The sequence below is a fragment of the Bactrocera tryoni genome, chromosome 5 (genome assembly GCF_016617805.1).
Source record: "Bactrocera tryoni isolate S06 chromosome 5, CSIRO_BtryS06_freeze2, whole genome shotgun sequence".
In the NCBI taxonomy this organism is placed as follows: domain Eukaryota; kingdom Metazoa; phylum Arthropoda; class Insecta; order Diptera; family Tephritidae; genus Bactrocera; species Bactrocera tryoni.
In genome coordinates this window covers 54095584-54115341 of record NC_052503.1, presented here as the reverse complement: position 1 = coordinate 54115341, position 19758 = coordinate 54095584, and the positions used below count along the sequence as shown (strand labels likewise).

Sequence of the window (19758 nt, the reverse complement as noted above, 5' to 3'; positions counted from 1 at the left end):
ATTTTCCGACTTTTCCTCATGAAAAGTATAAGGTATTTTTATTTCTAAACCTTCCCCGATCCATAACGAACAACCTCTGAATATTTCATCAAGATTGGTTCAGCCGTTCTCTTACGTTACTAACAAACCAACATTCATTCGTTTGTATGAGAAAAAGAAAAGGGCTGTTTTTAGGGGTTTTCCGGCAATTATTCGAATTTTTCTTGCCGTAAAAACCATCCTTGAACCTCAACGAACATTAAAAAAAAAGAATTGCAAAATTGGTCCAGGCGTTGATGAGTTGTGCGCTTAGCAACACATTTTGCGATTCATTTTTATAGATATATGTATGTACATACATACATACATACATAATATCGTGCTACAACCGAAGCATTCGCCTGATTTACCTTCGTGTAACTTCTGGCTATTCAGCAAATTCACATGACAACCCCAAGGACACCGTTTTGACTCAATTGAGAATAAAAAAAGCTGAACCTTAGAAGGCTCTGATGGAGGATTTTTCCAAATGTTATGCTGCTGAAAAATTCGTTGGCATAAGTGTATTGCGGCGGGAGGGGATTACTTTGAAGGAGATGAAATGGACAAAATTCACCTTTCAACTTGATCACAGTAGTATGTACATATACACATATGTACATAAGTGTATTTTAATTGTACTATTATTACAAATAATAGTTTAAAAAAATTATGAAACGCACTTCAATTATAAAAATTTAAATCGAAATGATTTTCTAACATTTCTTTTCTTATTTTTCACTCATACAGCACGCGATTTTAACAGTAAGTGCATGATGCACTCGCTGCTTTTTAGTTAGGCAATAAAGGCAATGTTTTACATTGCATTGTCTTTTAAGCATCAAAACAGAATGTGTACTATTTGCTTTATTGTGAGAACCGAACTGAATTGCAAAATTCACAACTTAGATTACTGTAAATTATATCAAACAATGCTAAAGGAAGGAATTTATATTGTTATTCCTCTTAACTTTTACGGACCTAAGAAATTTTACGCAAGTTGCCAAGCCTCTTGAGGATTCTCAGACTCTCTTCTTATCCGCCAACAACCGAGTCCCTCCCGTTTGCAAAACTCTTTCTTATCTCAAACAGAATATAGATTAACCAGTTGGATAGGGATATGTTTTATACCCAAGAGTCGTTGCTCACTTCCTTACTTATGTTGTTGTCGTTGCAGTGAAAGAAAGCATTCCCAATATAATTTGGAAAGCTATCTCAGCAGCAGTAATTTGCTGCATAAAATCCGGCTTCGCTCAGACTTTTTTTTCTACAGGTATAACCTGATATAGTACTTTGTAGATACACAGTCTTTAAAGCGACTAAGAATAAGGCTTAAGATAGATAAAATCCGGATCGAAATATTGTTTGAGTTTCATTAAAGAAACAGTAACTACCATATGCAGCGCTACAGTTTTATTTCATAGAATAAAATAAAATACATGGAATAATATATAAATATGTAGTAATGCATAAAGGTTTCTATTAATAAATATATTATAATAATCCGTACAGTGCGTTTTTTCCGATACAATAAATTAGTTTTTTCCCTTCGCTGACTCTTTGATATTAAACTTTGGAACACGATCCTTTCTACCCAATATTTTGGTCGAAGATTCATCCACGTTCACATTGCTAATAACGGTATTTATTCGGCGCTCAATTACGCCAACGAAAAGTTTAACATTATGAACCGTTAATACTGTTTTTGAGCTCAGCACGTTTAATATTGGAGCATCATCGCAAGATAAAAGTCTAAAGAGAAAGAAAAAATGTTTGAAATATATTTACTAAATGTTAATAAAAAAAGTGTGCGTTAACTTGAAAATCTCTAAAATTCCCTGCAACATTTGATCCAAACGCGTATGCAGTGCCAACTCTCTATCGCTTGCCTCCTTGGCTGCCAGTTCAATCTTTTCCAGTTCGCTATTTAAGTAATCTAAAGCTTCTGTTTTCTGCTTTAGCTCCTTCTCTTCGTGTTCAGCCTGTTGTCGTTCTGTAAGCATAACAATAATTTCATGCGATTTCTATATTTCTAATAAAAATAAACTTTTACCAATTTCTTCGCTCAATTCTTGTGTGGTCTCATTCAAAGTCTCTACTTCGTGACTCAACTCATTAACGTAACTGAAGAGTGCAAAGTTTTCCTCTTCCTGGCGCTTGAATTGTGCTGTCAGAGAGTCTGTATCCTCCACCGCATATAGTTCTTTAATATCATCAATGATGGCATGATATTCCTCCAACTGTCGCTCAAAGTTTTCTTTCAATGCGAGCTTTTTGTTGGCCTCACGTTGCTCCAGCTCGGGATTTAGACGCTTCTTGCCTTTAATGTCGAAGAACTTCTGCAATTTCGCATCATGTTCGAGGCGACGTTGCATCTCACGCATTTCCTATAAGAACATGAAAAAGGGAGTTTATGAAGAGCACAGAGTGCTGTATCTTACCTGTATATGCATAATTTTATCGTTCTCACTGCGGTCCTTGAGCACTTGTAATTTGTTGCAAAGCTCTTCGCGTAAATCAAAGGCCACTGTAGACTGATCTATTAGCTCCATAATGTATTTCTTACCCTCATTAAATTGTGTGACCATTGTCTGCCACATGTCGTTGAAATTCGAGCTGGAAAAGTGTTGGTTAAAAATTTTGAAATAATTCTAAAAATACATGAAGTGTATGCACCGATCCTGCAACATGTGATTTATGGAGTTTCGCAATTTGCAGTTCTCCGTCAAAACGTCGCTGCATTTTTTGTTAACCACGTCCAAGCGATTCTCCAACTTGACAACGCTCTTTTGCACTTTACCAATGCTCTCCTTATAGCAACTATCAGTCACTTCATTCTTTCGCAAACCCTCAATTTCCTTTTCCACCTATATAATAGAGAATTTTTTTCGGAAATTGAAAACCAAAGGAAATCGCTACTAACTTTCTTTAGGTGGCCTTCCAGTTCCCAAAGCTTTACGCGTTCGCCTTGCAAAATTTGCTGAAGGTCAACATTTTGTCTTTGCAAATAACTCAAGCGTTTTTCTTTCTACAAAGAAATCAATCGGGATTTAGTACCTAGTATTTAAAACACAAAATAATCAAATTATATAGAATACGTGTCGTAGACGTGTATTAAGTTCGAGTCTCTATAAGGTGTACATATTTTTTCTTCACATTAATAAAGTCTCCACCAGCTGTTAACCTAATGATTTATTTCTAACATGAGAAAACTTTCAAAAATTTAATACAAGAATAGTCAGCGATTAGGAATAACAATTTTAGTGCAGAAAATTTGATCGTAACCGTTTGAATGTCAGAAGATCGGCAAATTCGAATTAATTGCCTCACTGTAACCGAAACCCACTTTAAGTGCATAAGTTTAGGACAGCTTGAAAGCTTTATCACGTGATCGTTTTTCTTCGTTGTACAAATTTGGTATTGAAAATTTAAACTGAATGAACTCTGTCAAACGTACTCCAAAAAATCAACGGTAAAAAAATGCCAAAACTACATCTTCTGTTATTCTTGATCATAATGCTGTAGAATTGAAGTTCAACCTCATTACCACGGCTATATTTGCCTCTAATATCGATATTTGGAAGTCATAGTTGTACTACAAATGTAAATTACTAATGTAAAGGAAATACTGTGACCCATCGAAACTTGTACTTTCCTTTTGCAAAACATAATTCTGGACTATTTAGTCGAATTTTTGAGACATCTCTGTAAAATTTGATCATATACAAGAATTAAACTATGCTAAGTTTGAATTACATATATTTGACCTCTTGCTCCTTTAGATCAAATCAAAATCGGTTGCATTCGTGGGTTGAAAGAATAATTCATGGAATTCTTCATTAAAATGGTAATGCTTTCGGTCTACCATAATGGGCAAACTTGTTGGAACTTTTGTGGTAAAAAAAATTGTCAGTTTTTTTCATTTGGAGAATATAAAACGGTTAAGAATACAAAGTTTAATATGTATCAACACCGGGTCACCCGTATTTTTCGAAGACAGGGGTTTATATAAATCTAACGTTCGTGCTATGATCGTGTCAAGCTCTTAAACATTGTGAGCAGAAAACTGCTTTCCTTCAATTGACAAATTCATATATGAAAGCCGTATATTAATTACATTTGTATTCTTCCTGGCATGTGTTCCGCTCTCCAATGTGTTAATTTCGTCCTTTAACTTCTGATGTTCTTGTTGCAAGACTGTGATCATGTGATTCTGTTTCTTCAACTGCTTAGCCTTTTCTTCAAGTAAACCACGAAGCTCCAATTGCAAAGTACGATGCTGACATAAATTATAGTATTACAATTAATTACAAAATATAAAATTTGATACTTTGCTGTTAATTACTTGTCGCTGCAGTCTCTCTAGTTCTGCTGCAGCTAATTGATCTAACTCATTTTGATCTGTCATGTTTTTTATTAATTACTCTAAAATGTAATTCTGATATTAACAATATCCAAAGTTATGCTTGTGTTATCACTGATTAATTTACTAGCCGTAAATATCAAAAGTCATGGCAACGGGAAAATTCTGTATTATCACCAAGCTACGACAGCAACAGGTCTTAAACCTACACTTATAAACATATTTATGTATTTACATTCATACTGGCTCCGAACAATACTGCAAAAAAAAAAAAATATATGCAACATAATAAACTTCCCTTCTCCTTAGTTCTTTAATGTGAACTACTTTCACATCAACAAACCCGATTTTCTTAAAAAAGCGGCATTTTCTTTCAGTCATTATACTTTTATTTCCCTAATTTAAACTAGTAAATTAATAATTGCCAAACAGGAACAGCTGGTGCCAACCACATCCGGTTACAAACTGACACCTTAGCTCAGTGCTAGAATTTTTTTTTGAAAAATAATATAAATTAACGTTAATTAGAAAAATACTGGGGCCGTCAGGTCGTGCGATATACCAAATCGTATAACTTTGCCTTTATATTCTTATATTTACTATAGAATTATATGTAAATACATATACATATATACATACTATACCAAAACAATTAATTATAAAGTACTTCAAACCACCCTGTATATACAACACCGGCTGATCAAAATGAATATCTTGAATTTATTCATTCGTCCAACTGTCAAAAAATTCATCTGCACAACCAAAACTAGGTTATGTAAATCTCATAATAACAAAGTGTAAAGATTTACAGAAAATTGTTCATTAGCTAAAGTTTTTAATAAAAAATGGTATCACCGACGCTTGCATTGTTTGTACGATCTAAGGGTCCTGATGAATTCTGGCGAAAGCGAAGGATATTCAAGCTTGCGGCTGTAAGTGTTTAACAGCGAACCCGAGTTACTGTATTCATATTTCAATTAAACGGTTTATTAATAACTATTTTATACAATAGCACTTTCGTGGACGAAAACGTAACTGCTATTCTGTAGCGGTTCGCTATGTTCACAGAGCTTTAGTGTATGCCACAAAGGGCCGTAAGCTGAAGAAAATGGATATGGCGGAAGTGAGTATTGTTGTAGTATATCCCCTGAAATAAACAATTTAAAGTTCGGTATTACAGTTGTGGAATAAACGTGTACAAGCCGGTTGTGAACAATATGGAATTACTCTTGAAACATTCAAGGAGACACTTTCGCGCAACAACATTTTATTAAACAAGTATATATCTGCAAAATGACTGCTTGTATAGGAAAATGTATATATTCTGAGCTCTTTTATTATTTACAGAAAAGCATTAGCCGATCTTGCTATTTGGGAACCGAAGTCATTCGAATCGTTAGTTAAATTATCCAGGGAGCGTGCTGTTGTCGATTCATTACCAGGCCTAAAAGAGCGATCAGTAATGAACCAAGTTTATGGCTTGGCCAACTTAAAGTTAGATTAGTAACTAGTGTTTAGAACAATTAACTGATGGACCATGTTTTAAAATTTAAATAAAAATATATTTCCAGAAACAAAGCGTAAAACCGTTTTATTTTCTTTTCAAACCACACAACACGTTTACATGAACGCACCAATAATGTGCAAACATTTTGTAAACTAGTCTACATCATAGTAAATGGAATTTACAAACTAAGAAACAAAATTTTGAACCTCTTATCTCAAACAAAAGGTCATACACTATTCACATTATGAAAACGACCAAGCGTTTATAGTTAATAATTCGAGAATTCTATTCCAATTTGGCAAGAATGTCCGATTCGCGGAAAAGAATGTACTCTTTCTTATCCTCCAGCTCCACTTTAGTGCCACCGAATTCAGGTAACAGCACACGGTCACCTTCTTTCACGCCCACTGGGATGTAGTTACCATTTTGCTATAAAATTAATTGTTATTAGTATATTATTTTTTTAAATAAAAGTTTACTACATACAGGATTTCTGGCACCGGGTCCAACAGCAACGACAGTACCTTGGAGGACTTTGCCCACCGATGTTTCTGGAAGCACAATACCACCCTTTGTGGTAGTGATGGCCTCAGCACGTTGAATCAGAATGCGGTCCAAAGTGGGTAAGATTCTTTTAATAACTTGTGCCTATAAAAAGACAAATAATTGTAAACAACTTTATCTTTCACCATGTAGCAAACAAAATAAATTTCGAGTTGTTTCCATGTTACACAACACCCATGTGTAAAACAGCCGGCAATGTTAAAATTATCTTTCTGCCGCAGAAACATCGAGAACGATCACTTCATTCCACAACACAAAGTATTTTATGTAGTTAATAATAATGATGTACTAACCATTTTAATTTATTTTCTTTTAGTTTTAAATGCGAGATAAGTCTTGTAAAACAGGAATTATTCCTTTGTTCGCTGGTTTAATGAAAATCAAAAGCTTGCGCAGACACGTGCGGTACGTCCTAATTCGACTAATCAGAATTTGATAATGAATTTTTCGATGAACTTCTTCCAAGAATGGCGACAGGCAACCCACATATTGGTACTAGAAAAAGCACGAAAAAGTGTATACCTGAGTTATTTACTCGACTCAATAAGGGTATTCACCAACTATTTAGAAGAAGACTGTAGTCTGCATATATTTTATTATGAATTTAGAAGATAATGAACATAAAATATTTTTTAGTAAATAAAAGGGCTAAAATTTAGAACAGAATTCCCCGCTTTAGAAACGAATCATTGAATTGTTAATGGATATAAAAGTTAAAATATAAAATTGTAGAATTTATTATATGGGTAAATCGAAAAAACAGCACTTAAATGGTGGAGTTTTTGTACTTCAGAGGCAAATATATCAAAAACCATAACATCGCTATATATAATTCCGAGTTCCGGGATTGTTATTCTAAAATTTAGTAATTTAAAGTGCAACAAATGTGAAGTGATACTCGCATCAATCCAAGACTATTCGTTAACATCTGCATGAGAATACCTCAAAACATTTTCATCACATTTTATGTAAGCTTTTTTAAAGTGAAAAGTATTCGCAGTGTGGCAACTCACTACAACAGCTGGTAGTTTGTTTATATCGCGGAGGATACTTTCATTTATTTATATGACATAAATTGCACAAAGTTTGGTTAATGCCGCAAAAGTGTAGAAATATTCAGCTCTAATTTTGTAGCACAAATAAAGTTTGATAAGTAAGTTTAACGCCGAGCAGTTTATTGCGGCTGTCGGAGACGGTCATGAATACCAGCCAAAGGACAGCACCCATGGACAATAAATTGTGCCACGAAGGACGTTTAAGTTTATATTGCTACCTGACGACTACTATTATAGTGCTTTTAGCTACTGTACCACAAATCTACTATGGTACGGTACCAAATGTTTGGGGTGCTGCAATGTGGGGCCCGGTTCTGTATTATGCACTGATAAATATGGTGATACGTTATTTACTGCGCGATAATGATTACCAGGTAAGCAAATCACTGCATATGCATTGATGCTATTTCATATATATAAACTCTTGCAGATTGCAATTCGTTCCACATTTTTGGGTTTTATGGAAGCGGCTAGCATACTAGTGGTTTTGTTTGCGCCTGATGAATTAAAGCAATTTGGAGTTTATGCTTTCTTTATGGCGTTCTTCCATTACTCAGAATTTCTTGCCATTGCATGGTGCAATCCAAACAGTCTTTCTACAGATTCTTTTATTTTAAACCACTCAATTCACTATGCTCTGGCAGCTATAGCCAGCTGGATAGAGTTTGCTTTGGAAGTGTGGTTGCTGCCTAGCTTTAAAAGCTTCTATTACATTTGGCTACTCGGTGTGGTGTTATGTGCAATTGGTGAAGTTATTAGGAAGGTAGCTATGATTACCGCGCGGAATAGTTTTACGCATCTGGTATGTAACCTAAGTATATTTTAGCACATAAAATATAATCAGTTTTATTTTTTCAGGTTCAACATGAAAAAGCAGATAACCACAAATTGATAACGCACGGTATTTACTCGTATATGCGGCATCCGTCTTATGTGGGCTGGTTCTGGTGGTCTGTGGGCACGCAAATAATACTGCTCAATCCTGTGTGTATATTGATTTACACAATCGTATCATGGAAGTTCTTCCACGATCGAATCTTCATGGAGGAAATAACATTACTAAATTTCTTTCGCTCCGATTATCACAAATATCAGCAAAATGTACCCACAGGTTTGCCATGCATCAGGGGTTATACCCTCGATTAGCTGCCTGAATGTGCAGATTAGGTTGGAATGGAGCTGCATCAATGTGCTGTGCATTTAAATGAAAAATATTAAAACTAATTTCTCACAATATCTATTTCTATTTAGGTAATTAAGAGAGCATAAAGTGTTGTATTTGTAAGTATTTTTATTAACAAAACTGTAAACAAATAACTTATGACGACCATATTATTTCAGTAACTAATATTATTATATAATCTAATTTTACTTGATTAGAGTTGTATTAAACGTAACGTTCAAATAAATGATTTAACTGATAATTATTTTTTTCGTTTTTACCACATTTTCGATAGCTAATATGTGGAAAATGCTAAATCGGTCTACTTACACCTGCACCTCATTTACTGTATATTCGAATTTTTATCAGAGAAATATTCTGATTTCTGTTGACTCTTAAAGGGGATAAGTCAGCTTTAGATTTCCAGAATTATTCGATATTTTTTGCTTAAAGTACACTTAATGATGCTAAAACATTTATCAAGTGTCGAATCGTTCGACTCAGTCAGCATTCAATGCATTTTTCGCATCGGGCGAGAATAGCATTGGGAGACTCGCAGTTTTAATTGAAATTTAATGAAAGTTTTTTCTGTAAACAGTTTACTGATGATTTCTTTTGTCAAACACTTTACCTTTTTACAAGTTCGCCAATTTGGGAAACGCCTAAAGATATACTTACTTTATTCTTATGGAAATTGAGATCTCGTTTTTTATTTTCTTCAAGGGGTCAATAGGGTAATCTGGCATGTTTTCATAGAAATTTTTTTTTTCACTGGCGGACACAATTTCTCATGTTTGGATTATCTGAAACACAAAAACCCAATTTATACTTAAAAAGTACGTGAATGGTTATCGTTCCTACGAGAATCATGAAAATTTTTTGATAAATAAAAATGTAATTAACGTTTTTTTTTACATAAATTTTGTCATAACATTGTCAACAAATTATAAAAAAAGTAGTGACGATAGCCAGGCGTTTTATGAAGATTTAAAAAAAATAAAGAAAATCGGTTTAGTAGTTCGGAAATCATGTCCGCCAGTTTAAAAAAAGTGTGTTTTGAGAAAAACGCGTTTAAAGTTTGAGGTGTGCACTCGGAGCGCTCCGAACGTCGAACGGTATTATTATATTTAGGCCTTTTTCGAAACCTTCCAATGGTAAAGTGGGTTTCTATATTAATTCTAAGGGTATAAGGGAACAGAAAATGCAAGAAAAAAATTTTTTTGAAAAAATATTACCCTACTGACCCCTTAAGACGCACGCGTGCATAACATCTTCGCTATACAGAGCGGTTCTACAGAAAAAAATATCTCGAAGCTTGGCTTATTAGCTGCAATTTCTATCAATTTGTATATATTATAATTGCTTATGCACTCAAGCGCAACTTTTCCTTTTTTTAGGGCTAAGAGCTACATATTTTCTTTAAGCAGATATTTCGTTTTGATGATATATTATTTAAAAGCGGGCTTTGGTAATAATATCATAAATTTAAAATTTTTAAATTTTTAAGATCTAAAACTGTTTTTCGCTTTCGAATTTTATAAATAAAAATAAAAAACATATACAAAATTAATATGACATTCTTTTATTTTCCGCTTAAACATGTTTACATTTATTACACATCTTTACTTGAACTAGAATATTTTACAAAGAGTTTTTTATATTTAGAATGATAACAAATGAAAAAAATAATAAAAAATAGGCACACAAATTTAATGCTACATTACATTGCTGCTTGCAAGCAATTATAGTTTCGTGTGAAAAAAATATTAAAAACAGTGTGACTTAAAATAGTGTAAACAAAAAGAAATTAAAAATTTAAAAAATATTGAACTATTTTTTTTGCTTTAAAGCACAAAATATTGCTTTAATTAATTTAATTTGCGTTTTGCTAACATTTTTTGCCAGAAGGTATTTATTATTTAAAGTTTGTTATGTTAAAACAAAGTTTGGTTTTCTAAATTTTAGTTGTAGAAAGTCTCAAATATTTGTGTGTTTTTGTGCGTACGCAAACACATTCACAAGACGAAGTGCAATAACAAAGGAAATTGGTAAAAAATTATTAAAAAATGCAATTTACGGTTAGAATGTGTTCATTTTTTCTTTATTTTAAATGCGTTTTTATGCTTTGTATTACTTTACAGTTAGGTTCGTGTATTTTGTGTAATTATTTTTTTGTTTTATGTAATATATTGTTTTTGTAAACTCTAATATGCTTGGTTGGTGGTATGCTGCTAATAGTTTTTCAAACCTCAATACTATAAACTGTGTGATTTTTCATCTACCAACAATCCTATCTTACTTTATACACGCACACATTAACAAACGCTTGCTCCTTGGGCTGCCTTCTTACTGCAGCAGCCAGTTCGTTTTAAACTTCTAACCTAATTCTGAAAACATCTTACACTTTTACAACAACATTACTTTTCAACATTTCATGCATTTGATTATAAGTGTATTTTCTTTAGGATATCCTTTTGACCTTCAGTCTTCTCTGTTAGTTTTATTCATGTCATCTTTACCGCCTTTCTTTAAATTTTTTTTTTATTTTTATTTTATTTTTATAAAATATAATATATTTATGAAAACAAAATATTAAAAAAAATATTTAAAAAATTGTTTTTTTTTAAATGAATTTAACTTTTAAATTTTATAAATACACATTTTTTAATTGCATTTTCTGTTCGAGTTTTCTTTTCATGACATTTTCCATTAAATAAAAATTTATATATAAATTATGAAAAAATATAAATACAAACAAAAAACAGTTACATACAAAAAAATATATATATTAAAAAACTTTTATTTTGTTTTAAATTACAACTCTGTGTTTTAAAAAATATTTCTATATTTCATTATTTTAATTAACAATTTTTTTTAAATAAACAAAACAAATAATTTTTATTATTTTTCCGAAATTAACTTTTCTTAATGTTTACATGGTATGTATTTTTATGAAATAAAAATGGCTTATGTACATTAGACGCATAAAAACTTTTACATAAAATTGCATTTTCCTAGACACAAGTGAGTATACAAATTTTTTTCAGTTTAAACAAAACAAACAGATTAAAATTTCACTCACAAATACATATGCATATGCGTGCGTGTATATAAATATTTTAAAACATTATGAGTTGCCAACAAAAAAATATTTACATATATAAAATGTGTACGTATGCAATTTTCGGTAAATAACATATTAAAATAATAACAAATAAAATTCTTACACACATAATTAAATTATAAATTCTTTGTTGCAGAATTAGTAAAGGCAACGGGAAAGCGAAATATTGCAGATTTTTCGTTTTTTAATAAATAATTGCTTTCCTGCCTCTCGTGTTTGCTTACATTTTACGCTTAATATTAGAGTCTATAGATATATGTATGTATGTATGTGATCATGTATCATGCGGTATATGTATTGTTATTAACTAAAATTATGTAATACTTTTCTAATAAAATACAAATAATATAATAGGATTAGAAAAGCATTAATACATGCAATGCATTTTGCAAAGGTCCAACGCGCATGCGCCGACTGCAGACACTATTTTTCGTTTTTGCAAGAAAATAGAAACGATAACTCTTCCGCTTTGTGGGCTCTTCTGCAGCTGTAAGTTATGCACATCTTCTATTTTCCATTTTCATCTTTTTTTCGCTCTCTCCCGCTCTCATTTAAACAGCGCCGTTGACTGCGGCTGGCGCTGTGCTCGCACTTTTGCCTTCCAATTCGGCTTGGATCTCGTTCAAGCTCTTGCCCTTCGTTTCGGGCACAATGAAGTAGACGAAGAATACACCGACGATTGTGATGCCCGAGAAGAGCCAGAAGGTCTGGCCTTTGCCAATGGAGTCGTTCAAATTCACGAAGGTCTTTGTTACAATGAAGGCCAAAACCCAATTAGTTGTGCCGGCAATGGAACCAGCCACGCCTTTAATGTCTGCAGCAAATACCTCGCCCATCATCAACCATGGCACCGGTCCGAAACCGATTGAGAAGAGTATAATGAAGACGCACAAGCTGACGACGGGCAACCAGCCGATATTGGTGACTGAGTCGGCATCCTGATCCTGCAGGTAGAAGTAGACACCCATGGAGATGGTGGATAGTGCCATGATGATGGAAGAGGTGAGCAGCAATAGACGGCGTCCAAGTTTGTCAACAACAATCGTCGATACAAAAGTGGCAACGAACTGCATGATGCCGACGACAATGGTGGAGAGATTCGAGTCAATGCCGGTGTTTGCGTCCTAAGGAAGAAGAGGAAGAGAAAATAGTAAAATAGTAAGTAGTATAACTTTGTATATCAAGGATGTGTGGGACTCATTAACTCTACAGTTTTAAAAGGCGATAAGTTTAATTCCCCGTAAAATATTAATCTTGTTTAAGACAAAAGTTCTACGAGTAGTGGGTGCCATAAACTTTAGTTAAAAATTTGTGTGTCAAACCTTAAACCATATTCATAAAAAATATGACCCCACTAGATAACCTAACTAGATAACCTAACCTCATTTAGACAGGTCCTCACAACATTCAAATTCTTCAGTATACAAACATATATAAAATATTTGAAAAATACTTACTTCGAAAATTTTGGCTGAATAGAAGATGACGGCGTTGATGCCACACAATTGCTGGAAGAACATGAGACCCAAACTGACAAACAATGCCTTGCGTGTGACGGGACGTGACAGACCTTCCATCCACGATACTTCGTTTTGCTTGATCTTGTCTTGGGTTTCGCGTAATTCCTCGATTTCTCCCTTGTATTCGTAGTCCTTGCCGCGTAGCCACTGAATGGATTTAACAGCAGCTTCATCCTTGTTCTTAATGATCTGCAAATAACAACAAAAAGCAATTAATACACATGTACACATATAGATCAGTCGTTAACGCGGCTATTACTCACCAAGTATGTAGGCGACTCGGGCATGAAGACGAAAATGACGCCGAAGATCAATGGGAGCACACCGCATACAATGCTCATCCACATGACGTCGAGACCAGCTCCAATAGAATACACAAACAATATACCAGCCGTTATCATAAGTTGAAAGAAGCTGCCGAGCGTGCCACGAATTTCCTTTTGCGCTATCTCGCCAGTGTACATAGGTGCGGCTACACAGAAGGCGCCACCAGCAATACCCAACAGAAAACGTGCAACGTACATCATGATAACATTTTGTGCCCAGATCAGCATAGCCCAACCGATGGTGAACGGTATTACAAGCAGTAACATAGCCATCTTACGCCCAACCAAGTTGATGAGTATACCAATTGGTATACAAACGAAAGCCGCACCTAATGTCATGGCTGAACCGACCCAGGAGAATTCGCCATTGCTTACAGGGAAATCGTAAGCGCCATTGTAGATTTTTACCTCTGCCGGTGAGGTCCAACCAAGCAGGGTACCGCAGGCAAAGGCACCCCCAGCAGCCGATAAGGCGGCCACATATTGCGGAAGTGTCTTGGAGTTGGTCTGACTTGCACCGTGCACCATGCTGCTGCCGAGTAAGTTCTCTTGATCCTACGTTAAATAAATACAGCACGAAATAATGCAAACTTATTAGTTTATGTTTAACGATTAAATATAAAATTGTAAAATAAAGTCAAAGTCATTCATGAAGTTGTCTAATAAACGTACATAGCTGGGTCATTGTGTCATTGTGTCATTAGTCATGTGTCAATTCATCAAAAATGGACGCACGTGGTGGCATTAGATAACTGTTAAATTATATATACTTACGCACATATGCATGTATAAACAATATGTGAGTAGACCCCCACAACCCATCTTTAATAGCTGGTCAACTGAAATGCTCGTAAGATAACGGTAAATTAAAAATAATAAATTTCTGAACTGAAGGGGCGCAAGGAAATGAAGTGTGCCGTGACAATTTAAGAGCATGACAAATTGAAATATTTTTTTGTCTATAACTTATGGACCGATATAAAAATGTTGACAGATAAAACACCGTTAAGTTTACATTTAACATAGATTAATCGTAAATTTATGGAACGAATTTCATTATACAAGTACTTATGCTAATTTACACAAATGATAATGAAATTGTCTGAGAGGCAGTGTAAAACTCCTTTTGATTACTGCAATATTTTAAACTTAAATGGTGTCAGGATTAAGTAATATTTTACTACAAATTAATAAGAGATGAGCTTTTTGTATTACAAAGTAGTCGTAAAAAAGGGTAAAAGCTCTGAAGACTCTATACTTTATCGAAACCAGCCATATTTGTATAAGCACAAAGTTTTTCCCTTTACAGCATAGTCACCATCATAAAATTAGACTTCTGAACGTTTTTAACGGAAACAACAGAACAGCAGTAATTAGTGAAAGCTCAGCGTGTCAGGTATGATCTACATGCACTATAAAGTAATCACCATAAAATTGTGAGAGCTTAAATGGAACTTTTTTGTAAGAAAGAACTTTATTTAGCGAAAGCTTTATATGAAAAGTGGGAACATTTTGGATTACCAAGTAATCACAGCATATAAAGTGAAAGCTTTTAAGAAACTTTTTTTCATCCAAATGCACTTAGCGCAAGCTTAAAAGCTGACTGAAAGTTCAATAACTAATTAACTAGAGTTTTTCGTATAAGTATTTATGTAAATGCAAATACTCTCTAGAAGAAAACCTGCAGGGAAAGGTTCTACAGAGCAATAATGAAACCTTTTCATATACATATGTAAATTGAAGCGTTAAATGAAAGCTCAATTGGAGCACTATAGGTGTATGACATCTTAAGCAATTATAAAATAACTGTAATTTCGAAAATTCAGTTAAAACCTTGTATTTTTGATTGATGTGCAGGAAATTCTTTTTCAACCATTTTTATAGATGACTCTCGCAAATCGCGAGCGATTAATTAATAGAAAATAGTTGTCTAGCGCTTAATATTTTTTCTGGAACAAAGAAACATACAAATAAAGGTTTTTATCGAGATAAAGATTTGGTTAGACTAAAATTGAACAAACATAGTTCAAAACAGCACTTATTATGATATTATTGATAATTCGCCCTCAAGTACCTGGTAGTTGGTTGATTTAACAAGTGAGAGTACTTTTGTAAGTACAAAGGTAAATTCATTATCGACAGATAATACCAATTGGATAGTGATAACGGTAAATTATATGTCGATTGTGACGTGAATGAAATAGGCGATCGTGCAAGGCTTATCTTACAGTCGTTAGTAGTGCAATAGGCTGATGATTTTTTATCAAAGAGTTAATGGTTGCTTTCGACAAATAATTACAGGTAAATGCATAAATATATGTGTAATGAATGACATCAAAGAATTGAGAAAAGCATTGGTTTAATTATGTGCATTTGGTTATGAAATAAATTCGTCACTTAAAATGCAAATAATAGAAACCACTCATTTTGAAACAAAATTTGAGTTTTGGTTATAACTGACAACGATTTTTGATTTTTTTTATGATACATTGTTTTGCATTTTAGGTGACGATATGAAACAAATGAACCTCAAAAAATTCTTTTCCATTCGAAATACATATATTTTCAATCCTCTGAGAGAATTAAGATGGCGGACTAGGAATTGTATGAAAAGAAGTGACTTAGGAAAAAGTTATTCTCTTTCAATTGTCAATGAACACCAAATCGAGGTAAGTGTGAGAATAAACATTGTTTATGAAGATCTTGACATTCCTGAGCTTGGTAATACTCGTCAAACTGTTATTACTACAAACTCCTTAACCATTTATAGAGAGTTCATGATAAAGGATCCGCGTAAAGAACGTTTGCTGTTGTCTCATAAACACGCGATAACCCTTTTGGCGATGAGCGTTAAATACTATTCAGAAATACGGAGCTCCGTAAAAAAATGGTTCAAATCGTTTTCCCCTTCAATTTTTTTTGTTTATGTGCTGTATCTACTATTTTGTACATATACTTTATGAAGACCTTTATTTGGCACTAGTCGCTAGACTCTTATTATTATAGACACGTGGTGTCTTTAAGTCGAGTTAGTCACTTTGGTATCTTCATTCCTAAACACGGAATTACAGAAATTTTCTTTAGCTCGAGTTTCCCACCGTTTGTTGTTTTTGGTGTTTAGGAAAGTACAACCCTATTTTAAAACTAAATTTCAACAGAAAGAAAATTCGTCAATTATTTGTTTCTAGGTCTTATAGTGTACAAATAAAATGGCGCTGAAAAATTTAGAAAACCTGCAATAAGATTCTGATGAGTTTTGTTTTTTTTAGTTCTTCTAACTAATTCAGTGTATTTTTATTTTATTTAAATTGCACTGATTTCCATTTGACCTTTACTCAGAATCTCACACGTTAGACCGGATGTTCATATTTTCAAACAGTTTATGTGATTTCGACAGGCCTTCAGCTACGTTAACTGGATTGCGCCTGCACTTCCGGATTTGTTCTGGAGCTTATTTGTATGTAACCAATGCACTTACATACATATATAGCTTTGATTTTAGATAAAACAAACGCATGCGAAAACAGTTAAATATTTGCAACTGCATAAGTACATACATACATACGTACATATGTATCTCATATATGTATATACATACATATGTATAGTAGTTATGCACGTTTGTAGTTGGTGATTGACACCTTTAAGTCTCGTTAGATAATTGATTTGAGTGTCTTTCATGTAAACACGTTAAAAGTGCATACATGTGAGTATGTGTAACGGAATTTGAAGCATCGATTAGCTCATTCGGCATCAATGAAATTTGTGCGTGCCTCAGAGTGCATAGTAATGCTCGTAAAAGCGAGTGAATTATTGCGCAATGAAATGCTTAATATTCGCCACGTACGCTCCATTGCATTCGCCATGCAAATGCGTTTTGGCATTTACATATACATATGTATGTATGTAAATATATGTATATCTGCTAGGTGGATTTAAAAGCGGCAATTGTTTTCACGTCCCGTTTTGACCTTAATTAACATTTCATTGCGTGGAAAGAAAGCTCGTGAATAATAAAGTTGTTGACAGTGACAGTATTGCCAATGTTATTATAGTTGTTGTATAATTTTATTGTTTTTGCATACAATTTCGAACCAGTACAGTATTAGTACAGATGGTGCTAATTGGCACATACAAATATATGCATTTATTTTACTAAATAAAGAATTAATCACTCCACCACTCTTGACTAAATCAATCTTCAATCAGTTGATAAACTGTTACTGTCAATAAAAACCTGTTATATACAAACGTATGTATGTATGTCTTTTAAGTACAAGCAAGTTTTAAGTTACATGGCATGCCTTCACTATTTGCCGCTTCCTTTACAGGGTGCAGTTTGAGTGGGCAGCTTTATGAGCCTTGCTGATGGTGGCTTCCGTTAGTTTCTTGTAATTCAGCGGCTACTATACCTTTAATATTTACTACACAAAGTGTAATCAACATTCATACCTAGATATAGTATGAGCATTAGGGTGGTACATAGTAATAAATTTTTCCTCGATATACATATTTTGTTAATTAACAAAATCAATTTAAAATAATTAATTTTAAATAATTTGAAAAAAAAAAAATTAAAAGTTTTGATATTTATCATTTTCGAAATTTCTTATTTTCAGAAAAAAAAATAAATAAATGCAAAAATTGAAAATTTTTTTAATTTTAAAAGTCAAAATTTGCTCTTTTACAGACTACTGGACGCTGGTAAAAAATTTGACTCAAATAAGATCCAGTTGTCCGCAAACGCCTATTTTAAAGGACTTGAAGCTTCACTCTATCTAAGCCGTATTGAAATCCTATAATCGTTACAACAAATTTGTTATAGTAGATCATAATTTTCTGGAAATAATAGTCACATTTTGAAAAATATCTAAAGCACTCGATCTATATAGTTGTTTCTTGCTTTCCACACGCATACGTCACACCCTAATGTACAACTTTCAGTGGCGTTAAAATACTTGAGGAAGTGAATGCCGGCAGCTATTCTGTAAGCATATTTACAGTACCCAAGTTTGTATGCCGAACAGGTGACATACATATACACACATACATACATACATGTGCGTAGTTGCCATATTTACTGTTTCACCTCCGAACTTATTGATATTTGGGCCAATTGTTTGCACACTCCGCTTAATGACCGCCCACGCTGCTGATAAAACGCTAAGAAATGCAAGCGATTGAAGTCGATTATTTCTTGTTTTTGGCTTTGCATTAACTCCATACAAATTTGCATAACTTCGTTAAGAATGTGGGTATTGCGGCAAAACGCGAAGAAAGACAAAGAAATTAAAAGCAAACGCTTGGCTTCCAATGCATTTAAAATATTTGTGCGTCAATATTAAAAATTTTACGCGCAATAATGCTGACTCTTTGTTCCTTTCTTGGTCTTGTTTTTTGTTTTTGTGTTTTTTGGTTAAAGAGCTTAACGAAACGCAGAGTTCATTTCAAAGTCAAGCACTGAAAAGTAATGTGAATGGCTGTGGGTGAATGGCTCGCGGCAGTTGATGATGCACGAAGTCGGTGTGGCCTTCTTTGTCACCTGCGTCGACGTCAGGTCGCACACGCATACCGTAATTGGTATAAAGAGCCACCCACAAACGCAGTGGTCTGGCCAAAGGAGCGCTACGGCAGCTATTATTATCGATGATTACATGCAGGGGTCACCAAAATAGACATGTGCACTCCAATAATATCGCTGGTGGCTCCAAGCAAATATGAAATCGCCATAATTTAACTGGATGATATTTACCGTTATTATCACAATGCCGGCATTTGTGTATGAGACTGCTTATTTTGGCGCAAACTTTATCAATTTATAAGCAATGAATCATCCAAACTTCTTTCGCGTTTTTCGCTGTAGACTCTATAGGAGTAAATACATATGTACATACATATGTACATACAAATTTATGTATGCCTACTTATTTATGTACGTACATACATATTTATGTCTGAATTTTCGAACTATTTACAATGGCATGAGATAAGAAAACAATTATAGTCTCGCAGTAAGAGCTTTGTTAATTGGTAACGAGACTTCGATCATACAATTCACACCCTTTTGTTAAAAATAAAGCTAATACTTTTTATAAGTGGGTTATAACGGGTTCGCCAGT

At 33.7% G+C, this 19758-nt stretch overlaps 5 protein-coding genes across 6 annotated transcripts in view; 2 read left to right on the top strand and 3 right to left on the bottom strand.

The window, feature by feature from the left end:
* Positions 1 to 1499: 1499 nt before the first annotated feature.
* Positions 1500 to 4630, bottom strand: LOC120777917 (coiled-coil domain-containing protein 63). The gene is made up of 8 exons (XM_040109501.1): positions 4364 to 4630; positions 4136 to 4297; positions 2942 to 3046; positions 2695 to 2885; positions 2460 to 2634; positions 2072 to 2405; positions 1837 to 2011; positions 1500 to 1770 (listed from the first exon to the last, which is right to left on the bottom strand). The coding sequence occupies exons 1-8, from the start codon at positions 4424 to 4426 to the stop codon at positions 1554 to 1556; spliced, it is 1422 nt and encodes a 473-aa protein (XP_039965435.1). The 5' UTR covers positions 4427 to 4630; the 3' UTR covers positions 1500 to 1553.
* Positions 4631 to 5136: 506 nt separating this feature from the next.
* LOC120778503 (39S ribosomal protein L20, mitochondrial) lies at positions 5137 to 5959 on the top strand. The gene is made up of 4 exons (XM_040110332.1): positions 5137 to 5313; positions 5394 to 5504; positions 5562 to 5659; positions 5729 to 5959. Exons 1-4 carry the CDS (start codon positions 5227 to 5229, stop codon positions 5883 to 5885), a joined length of 453 nt encoding a protein of 150 aa, XP_039966266.1. The 5' UTR covers positions 5137 to 5226; the 3' UTR covers positions 5886 to 5959.
* Positions 5946 to 6883, bottom strand: LOC120778504 (10 kDa heat shock protein, mitochondrial). Its single transcript, XM_040110333.1, has 3 exons — positions 6746 to 6883; positions 6375 to 6536; positions 5946 to 6317 (listed from the first exon to the last, which is right to left on the bottom strand). The coding sequence occupies exons 1-3, from the start codon at positions 6746 to 6748 to the stop codon at positions 6174 to 6176; spliced, it is 309 nt and encodes a 102-aa protein (XP_039966267.1). The 5' UTR covers positions 6749 to 6883; the 3' UTR covers positions 5946 to 6173.
* Positions 6884 to 7650: 767 nt separating this feature from the next.
* LOC120778705 (protein-S-isoprenylcysteine O-methyltransferase) lies at positions 7651 to 8931 on the top strand. Its single transcript, XM_040110665.1, has 3 exons — positions 7651 to 7881; positions 7938 to 8309; positions 8366 to 8931. Exons 1-3 carry the CDS (start codon positions 7651 to 7653, stop codon positions 8651 to 8653), a joined length of 891 nt encoding a protein of 296 aa, XP_039966599.1. The 3' UTR covers positions 8654 to 8931.
* Positions 8932 to 11889: 2958 nt separating this feature from the next.
* The window catches only part of LOC120776580 (facilitated trehalose transporter Tret1), a 66801-nt gene continuing 58932 nt past the window's right edge, over positions 11890 to 19758 (bottom strand). For both annotated transcript variants that reach the window (XM_040107347.1, XM_040107346.1), the window contains 3 exons: positions 13577 to 14194; positions 13251 to 13502; positions 11890 to 12917 (listed from right to left, as the gene is read on the bottom strand). In XM_040107347.1, coding sequence (XP_039963281.1) covers positions 12345 to 12917; positions 13251 to 13502; positions 13577 to 14167 — 1416 coding nt within the window. In that variant the 5' untranslated portion in view covers positions 14168 to 14194 and the 3' untranslated portion in view covers positions 11890 to 12344. The remainder of the gene's footprint in view (positions 12918 to 13250; positions 13503 to 13576; positions 14195 to 19758) is intronic.